The 8,494-nt window shown below is 52.9% G+C and overlaps 1 protein-coding gene across 1 annotated transcript; it reads left to right on the top strand.

The window, feature by feature from the left end:
• The first annotated feature begins 1,358 nt into the window (after positions 1 to 1,358).
• SERHL2 (serine hydrolase-like 2) lies at positions 1,359 to 8,494 on the top strand. Its single transcript, XM_010135435.1, has 11 exons — positions 1,359 to 1,596; positions 1,665 to 1,778; positions 2,831 to 2,872; positions 3,610 to 3,629; positions 3,783 to 3,857; positions 4,632 to 4,741; positions 5,014 to 5,093; positions 5,442 to 5,476; positions 6,249 to 6,325; positions 7,827 to 7,920; positions 8,240 to 8,494. The coding sequence occupies exons 1-11, from the start codon at positions 1,449 to 1,451 to the stop codon at positions 8,354 to 8,356; spliced, it is 912 nt and encodes a 303-aa protein (XP_010133737.1). The 5' UTR covers positions 1,359 to 1,448; the 3' UTR covers positions 8,357 to 8,494.

The raw sequence follows: 8,494 nt of genomic DNA, 5'->3' as shown, positions 1-8,494 counted from the left end.
GGTGCCCGGGTAATGCTTCCCCGAAGCCGGGACCAGCGGCCCCAACACGCCGTGAGGAAAAGGCCGGGTGAGGCAGCCCTTCCTGCCTGCCCGGGGAGGCCCCCACCCCGGAGCTGGAAGGGAGCCCCAGTGCCGGAGCCCAGCGGGGCCCAGGGGAGGGCGATCAGGCCCTGCCAGGAGCCCAGGTCGCCCCGCAGGTCTGCGCGGAAGGGGCAGGTCCATGGCCACTCCAGGAAGTCAGCCTGCCGCTGCCAGGATCGGGCCTGGCAAGGGCAGCCGGTGTCAGACAGCCCCGCGATCAGCTGGAGCATCGCTGCTGGAGACCAGCATTCCCACAGCTTTGCTGGGATTGGTCCTGGGCTGAGCTTAAGTAGACCCGTGGGCAGGAGGGAGAGATGGAGGGGTGGGGGGCAGGTGTAGCCGATTGGGACCGTTGGGGCCTGTAGGTGCTCTCAGGGCCCTGACAGCAGTCTGCTCTCTGAGCCCACCCCACCACCCACAGAGGTGTGGGCTCAGGAAGGACTTGCCATAGAGTGATTTGATTGCTGAGGGGTCTCAGGGGACTATTTGAGACCTGAGGCAAGTCACTGGGGAGGGGATATGGCACAAGAGACTTGGGAATGGGGATAGTCAGGCTGCCCATGAGAGGCCTCAGCGGTCAAAAGGGCTTGGGGATAAAGGGAGATACCCAAACCACCCCTGGAAGATCCCTAGAGGCTGGGTAGTACTAGCGGCTTCACCCAAGAGCCGGGACTTGAGTAAGGGTCAGATGTGGCTCAGTGATTGCCAGGCAGATCGGCAGCAATGAGACAGTTTTGAGGTTGAGCAGCTGCCCAGCACATTGTAGACCTGTATCTCAAGCAGCGTCCCTGGCTCTGAGCGGTGCACGGGAGAGTGGCAGCAGTGACCTAAGTGACATGTAGCCAGCTGCTCTCTCGAAGGTGCCGACTGGTGGTGTGAAAGAGGAGAAGCATCAAGGTGAAAGAAAAGGTGGTTAACACTCTAGTACTGGAGGCAGCATCATTATTCCCAGAATTGTCTTTCTGGTCCAGGACAGGTGCCTGGCTGGCTGCAGCTAGCTGGGGAAATTCTGCATTGTTGTCTCTTGCCAGCTTTCCTGCGCCTTCTGGTCGGGTTGCATCTGCTGCAGAGACACAGAAAGGAGGCTTGCTTCTCCTGCGTAGGGGAAGCTTGTTTCTTCCTGGGAGCATCGCTCCTACGTGCTGGGAGGAGGATTCCCCAAACAGGCAGGCAGGGATGGCAGCTTGGGATGTTGAATGGGGAGCTATAAATCAGCAAGCTGCTAATTAAGACCACAGGAGGCTGGTGAGTTACTAAAGACCTGTATTACTTTTTTCAGAGCTCTAGGCCGTTAACAAGATCCCTGGGACCTACTCTGAGCACTGTCGTTCTCCAGGGACATCACTTGCGAGAACTCTGTTTTGGGCATGTTCTCAGAGTTGAAGTTCCCTGTGCCCTGGGGCCATGTGGCAGCTAAGGCCTGGGGACCCTCAGAGGGACACCCCGTGCTGTGCTTGCACGGCTGGCTGGACAACGCCAACACCTTTGACAAGCTCATTCCACTGCTCCCCAGAGGTAGGTCTGGCTCATCAGGATAGCTCTTGTGTTGCTGGACTGCCCATCTGATACGCTCTCCCTTTCAGATTGCTATTATGTGGCAATGGATTTTTCTGGCCATGGCTTGTCATCCCACCGACCCGCAGGCTCCCCCTACCATTTTCTGGATTACGTGACCGATGTGCGCCGAGTGGCAGCAGGTGGGTGGATGAAGGGACCCTTGAGGGGATGTTTGTGCAGGAGGTGCTATATGGCTCCTGTCCTCAGAACAAGCAGGCAGCATTTACTGCCAAAGAGGGATCAGTTCCCTCTGCTTCTCCCCAGCCTTATGTTAGCCAGTGCTTTGTGACTGAGTAAGCATCTCTCACTATTTTGTGAGAGGAAGAAGCAATCAGCCCTTGCAAAGCACGTGTTTCTATACTAAAAAGCAGTAGTGGTAAAGTGGTGGATGATTTTTTATAAGCAGCCAGTGACCTCTAAGCCGAGTTAGGTGTGAGTTGAAGACTTCTGGTTCTTCCCCATGCCAGCTTGCTGCTTGCTTTAGTATCCTACAAAGAAATCTGAAAGCCACGGTGCCTTGGGCTCCTAATGACTCCTGGTCTAACTGCCCACCTGTGTGCCGATCTTGCAGGAGGCTGCGACGTCCAGTTTTGTATCCCTCATTCAGGAAACAAATAGCCTCTAGAAGTTCTTTGACATGTCAAAGGGTAAAACACATCTTTCAGTGAGGAACATTTCAGATGGGCTGCACTGATGAAGCAGTATTTGCCCATAAGACTCCTAAAAATGGACTGAAGAGCCTGATGTGCTAAATGGTGCATAGAGCTTTCACTTGAAATAATTATACTTTCCTCAGGGCAACGGACCTGGCTCTCTGTCCTCATGGCTCTTGCAGAATGCCCTGCAGCAGGATGCTCTGTCAAGGTCTCCCTCTTCCAGCAGATGCTGCCATCCAGTTAGGCTCCTTCTTGCCAGTCTCGTGTCTGGCAATGAACGGGAATTTGCTGCAGGTTTTTTGCCATACAGAGGGAGCTTGAGAGCTGTGTGACTTAACAGCCAAGGAAATGAGGTGGTGGACGCTCTTTTTCTTTAAAACTGGCCTACTTAGCCACCTTGTTTCTGGATTGGGAAGCAAATTAAGCAGTGCAAAAGCTCTCGGGGGAGAAGGGGCATGTGTTGGTGGAAAAGCAGCAAGATGCCGCTGCTCTGGTTTCTAATGCAGCACTGTCTGTTTTTGTCTGTTGCCACTTAGCCTTGCAGTGGAGACGGTTCACGCTGATGGGTCACAGTATGGGTAAGTGGCTCTTGTCCTTGTGAAATTCACGGAAATAGGAGTAGATAATTAACTTACAAGACATGCTGCTAGGAGCTGGGCTGGAATATTTATTATATTGTGTCAAGTACCAGGTTCCTGCTTGAGAGATTCAAAAATATGCCCTTGTTTGAAAGGCCTGTGCTTTCAAGACCACGTCGTACAAACACTGGCAACTCTTGCTGTGGGTCTTTTCCCTGCCCCCAGAAAGGAACGGTGATGGACAAAGAGGGGTGGTCAATGGCAGGAGAATTTGCAGCAGGCCTTCCTGCCTGGTCCCCACAAGGCCACAAAGCCTGGGGACAGCAGGGCCCTTCTTGGTGGGTCATGGAGCTTGCTGAGGTCAACCAGAATCCAGGCTCTATGCCTTTGTTGCTTGGGACGTGATTGGGTTTTTCCATGATTTGTGTTTTGCTCCCAAGGGCTGCTCTGGCCACAGCTCACACGACTGCACACCATAGCATTTTAACTGGTAACTCCTCCTTGGCCTTTGCTGCCCGAGAGGGGGCTGGCGCAGGATGGACAGTCCAGTTGGCCGGTAGCCCTGCTCTCTGCCTGCATCCTGCCTGCTGGGAGAGCTCTGCTTTGTAGCTGGGGCTTTGTCCCGTGGTACAACTTGCATTTCTGCTTCTACGTGCAGCTCCTGCTGTGGGGATGGGGAGTTTCTGTTAGCAGGGGGTGTCCTGTCATATAATTGAGCATGCTTCTCTCCTTTGCAGGTGGGTCTGTGGCAGGAATGGTGAGTGAAGTATCCTTTCTTCATGGGGTTTGTGATTTCTGCCGCTGGAACAACAGGGGCCCTTCTCTGCCCCCCTCTCCAGTGTAGCAAGAGGAAGACGTCACTCAATGCTTAGCCCCTCTCTTTCTTGTATATTGTTTCATCTCTCCTCAGTTCTCTTTCCTTTATCCTGAGATGGTGGACAAGCTGATCCTGCTGGAAAATCTTGGCATTCACCTTACTTCAGAGGTTAGATTTCACGTGTCCTTCCCCTTTTTTAAATAAAAAAAAAAATATATTTTTTTTTTCTTTCCCTCATTTTTTGAGAGAAAGCACTGATGTGACGAGTTCCCAGCAGGTCACACAAGTCTGGGGGCTGTTCCTTTTGGCAGGCACAGATCTGCTCCTTGTTGAGGTCCCTGTTAGGGTGGCCCTTGGGGCACACATGTAGTGCTCCAAATCCTGCAGTCCCTTAGCAGAGAAATTCACTTGTCTGTGCCATGCCCTGAAAAAAGGGACTGGAACCTCTGTCCAAGCCATTGCCAGCCGAGGCTTTTTGCCAACAGCTTGTTGGGTGACCTGGGTGCAAGACTGGCGGATTTCCTTTCCTGTTCCTGGCAGGACGTAAAGCTACATTCCCAACCTGCCATTATTGCCACCAGATGCTGGGGCTGTGGTTGGCAGAAGTGAGGCAGAAGCTTGGGGTCAGAGAGACAAAAGATTTCCCTTGTTCTTTTGGACCATTGTCCTCAACTCAAAAGTGAGGTAGGAAGGGATAGGAAATGTGGCAATGGTAAAAAGTTAAGTTCTTTATGGCAGTGCTTAGCTTTCTGTTCCTACTTTTCCTTTTAAGTATTGCTGTTCCCTTTTCCCCAGAAACGGGCACTTTTAATATGATGTCCAAACTGGTACCAGGCCTGAGGGGATGCTGAAGGGTGAAATGCCCTCTTCTGCCCTCTGGTAAGGGATAAAATGATTCAGAAGAGAGGGGTTACTCCTGTTCCCTACCTCTCTTTGTTTCAGGACACTGAGGAGTGGCTGAAATCAAAAAGGAAGGTGATTGACAGGTTACTTAATCTAGAGGCAAATCAGCGAACTCCCAAAGCACGGAGCCCCGAAGCAGCATTGCAGAGGTGGGTTCCCATCTGTCTTCCTCACTTGCTGCCTGCTCTCACCTTGGACAGAGTTATGGCTGCATGAACAAGAAAGGGAAACTGTCCCTGCACTTCCCCTTTCAAGTCCTCTAGAATCTCAGCAAGACCTTTTGCTTCTGCTGCCAGAAGCTGCTGCTGCTTCCTGCTCTTTTCTGAAACAGCCTAAGAGCTCGCTGTCACCTTGTCATGCCATTTTCGCTTCGCTTCCTCCCTTTTCCAGCAGAACAATCTCTCTGCCATGTCTCCCTCAGGCTCTTAGAAGCAAACAGACATCTGACAGCAGAGGGTGGGGCAATCCTGTTGCAGCGAGGAGCAACTGAGACACCCGCTGGTAAGGGGCTGCGTGGAGACAGGGCTCATCACAGTGCTGGGCCAGCACTGGGTGTGGGAGGGGAGCGGTCCCACCAGCCATTGTCTTCTTCAGGGTACAGGGTGCCCTAGCTACAAGTTTACACAGCCTGAACGGGATCAATTAAGTGTAGAGGCAGAGCTCTCCATTCGCAGCAACGGGGGTTAGTGCTTGAGTCCTAGAATGGCTAAAGAAAAGAAATCAAAAGAAGTCTGAATTAATCCTATTCCTCCTGTCTCAAAAAGTCTTGGGCAGACCCCAGAGGTGAGAAGAAACAGAGCAACTCCTGCGCCTGTGAGACATGAAAACCTTCTCATTTTTTCCTTCTAGGGCTGGTGTATAACAGAGACGTGAGAGTCCGAACGGTGAGCATTGCTCTTCTGACATGTCCCCTGAAGCTCCTAAGCCCTGAGCTGACAGAGGACTCGGAGCTGGTGGAGGCCACTTCACGAGCCCAGATCCTGCCTCCACCCAGCCGTTCACTTTCTGCTTCCCTAATTCCCACATCTCTTTTAAATGCTGCTGTTAAAAGAGCCTGCACTCAATCATTAACTGACTCAGCTTACAGAGTCACTGAAAAATGTTGCTGATTTTTTTAGCAGTTCCTCTGTCCCAGGGCCTCCTGGCCACGTTTTCCTGCCGTTGTAACTCTTCAGGCAGCAGATGGATGGATGCTTTTGGTCAGCTTCTTTGTGAGGTCACCCATATATGAGGGGGAGAGAGAGTGGAGCAAAGTTCTCATGTTTGATGTTTTGATAGCATTGTGCCACTTTTGAGCAAAGTAGGGCCTCCTCTACCTGTACTACCACCCGGGTGTGAAAGCCAGAACAGCGTACTGTCCTCTTTTTAGTAAAAGGATTTTTAAAGTCTTTTTTCTGCTATGAGATCATTCCCATATGTGCTGCATCCCAGCAGGCAGCGTTGTTGGCAGCCCTGAGACGCAGCTGGACTGAAGGAGCCTTTGCAAAGCCAGCTACTCTTGTGCGCAGCCTGGCCGCCTGTTGTGTCCCAGCATGGCAGCTTTGGGGCCACAGCCACTTCTGCTGTCAGAGCCATTAGTGCAGCAGGGCCAAGGACACCATCTGCCCCCAGCTGCTGTCCTGACCTTTGCCACTTTCCCTGTCTTTGCACCTGCAGCAGAGTCAAGAGTTCATCACGGTGGAGCACTGTGTGAAGCTCCTGCAGAAGATCCAGGACCGTGTTCTCATCATTGTGTGAGTGAGGCACAAGCCAAACAAAACTGCACTGCCTCCCTGCAGCTCTGGGTGGAGAGAGTGAAGATTAGGAAGGAGTCCTCCACTACCCTCTCCTCTGCAGTGACCACCCAGACTCTCAGGCCAGCTAACACAACAGGACAGCCTTGCATGTGAAGCATTTCCCAGTTCCCTACCACTGCCCTGGGCTGGGCAGGCTTCCGGAGCAGGCAGAGAGCAGCTGGAACATCCTCCTCCTGGCCTGGCGCTATGCTTTCAGGCTGGGCCTCCCTGATGCAAGGCTGACTGAGGAAATGCCAGTCCTGCCCCCGCTTCTGCCTGCACGCACCCGTTGTATGACTTTCCATCCCTTGGCCCTACAGCAAGGGGCCATCCTGGCAAACACACAACTTCCCACAGTACCTGCTTTCTTTCTGGCCTGACTCATTCCCCAGGCACAGCAACCCAGCCTGTCTTCTCCAGACCCAGAAACATCTCACCTGAACAAAGCAGCCTCCATCTCCTCCAGCTAGTCCTGGAGCCCCTGGCCTGACCTAGTTCCTGCAAGCTCTCCCCTGTGGTGCCTGGCGCAGAGAGAAGCTGAGGGGAGGTAGCCAGTGGCTTGTGCAGAGCCCCACCACGGATAAGGCAGTCTGGGCAGGTAGCTGATTCTGTCAGTCCTCCTCTGCATGCCAGTGGCTTGTGCAGAGCCCCACAAGGTATGATGCTGTCTGGGCAGGTAGCTGATTCTGTCAGTCCTCCTCTGCATTTTCCCCGTTTCTTTGAAGGGCAAGACATGCAGGGCTCTGGCTGCCTTGGCCTGTCTGATGGTGTCAAAAGACTAAGGAAACGAGAGGAAGTGGTAGAAGCTGAGAAATGAGGCATAGTTTTGGCTTCCCTGGTCTGTTGAAATCCTAAGAGCTTAAGGATTTTCCTGCTTGCCGAGAAATGCAGCAGCATGATGAGGAAAAGTGCTCTAGGCCATACAGAGTACATGCCTTTGAGCTTGGAATGTCACCTTGTCCCATCACCTGCAGCACAGTAGGAGACAGCATGATCTTAGCTCCACAGGAGGTCTAATGCTGGCTTCTCCAGGACTCCCTCTCCAAGCAGGGCACACCCTGCATGGCAGGAGGAAAGGGACAGAGGGGAGATGTCAAAGCTGCATGGAAGGAAAAACTTCAGAGCCGAAGACAGAATGGAAGCAGGGAGTGACACACTCAGACCAGAAAAGCCAGCCCTGGGGGTACAATATTTATCCAGTCTCCACTCTGATACTACTAGGCAATCACCCAAGGTTTTACACAGGTAGTTTGATAGAAAATAGCTGCTTAGCCAAGCTGTGCCGTGCTCCTCTGGCTACCGTGTATGACCCTGAAACCCTGCTGTTTACAAGCAGCCTGGAAATAGCAGTTGGGTCTGTTGCCCCACTGCCATGGGGACATTGCTTCTGCTTGGGACAGCAGCAAAGACAAAGGGTGGCACACCACGTGCTGTACTGAGCCTTGCTGTTCCTTTCCAGAGCACAAGATGGACTCCTGGTGCCTCGCAAGCTAGACAGGAGAAACCAGTTTATGAAAGCACTACGGGAGGCGTTCAACTCTACGCTCAAAGAGGTGAGAGCAAACCCCGTCTCTGTCTCTGCTCTATTTGCCACCGCCCGGGGAGCAGCAGCTAGGAAGCAGCTCACCTTGGTGGATGTTCCTCCTAGGTGAATTGTCCTGAATCCTTCCTTGTGCCCTCACAAGGGGGGGAAGCCATCTTTGTCCCTGCTGCCAAGGTCCCAAGTTAGTACTGCCCTCTGGACCCAGCTGTTCCCTAGTCCTTCCATCCCTGTCCTGTCTCGGTCCCCTGCCACGAGTGCTGCACAGCAAGCCCAGCTTGCCTAGGGGAATATTTTTCTGGTCCACATCTTCTCATGTCCTTTCCCTCCAGCACATCCAGCTAGTAGAAGTGCCTGGGAGTCATTTTGTGCACCTGAATGAGCCTGAGGTGGTGTCTGGGATCATCAGCAACTTCTTGACAGTGCAGAACACCAGAGCCAGGCTCTAGGAAGCCCTCACTGCTGCAGCAGTCCAGGAGAAGCGGGAGCTAACAAGCAGGCTCTGAAGGCATTGTCACCATTCCTACCTTGCATCCAACACCATACTTTCCTAAGCTTAGCTCACTGCAGAGTGGGAACAGGTCTGC

This window comes from Buceros rhinoceros, unplaced genomic scaffold, assembly GCF_000710305.1.
Source record: "Buceros rhinoceros silvestris isolate BGI_N320 unplaced genomic scaffold, ASM71030v1 scaffold46250, whole genome shotgun sequence".
NCBI lineage: Eukaryota > Metazoa > Chordata > Aves > Bucerotiformes > Bucerotidae > Buceros > Buceros rhinoceros.
The sequence above is the reverse complement of the archived record's forward strand: the minus strand, read 5'-3'. Positions and strand labels throughout refer to the sequence as shown.

What these genes read in the sequence shown, in the direction of transcription:
- SERHL2 (XM_010135435.1), top strand. Translation starts at nt 1,449, where the DNA reads ATGTTCTCAGAGTTGAAGTTCCCTGTGCCCTGGGGCCATGTGGCAGCT. An exon ending in GCATTCACCTTACTTCAGAG is followed by an intron (nt 3,858 to 4,631) that starts GTTAGATTTCAC and finishes TCTTTGTTTCAG; the next exon opens with GACACTGAGGAGTGGCTGAA. An exon ending in TCAACTCTACGCTCAAAGAG is followed by an intron (nt 7,921 to 8,239) that starts GTGAGAGCAAAC and finishes CTTTCCCTCCAG; the next exon opens with CACATCCAGCTAGTAGAAGT.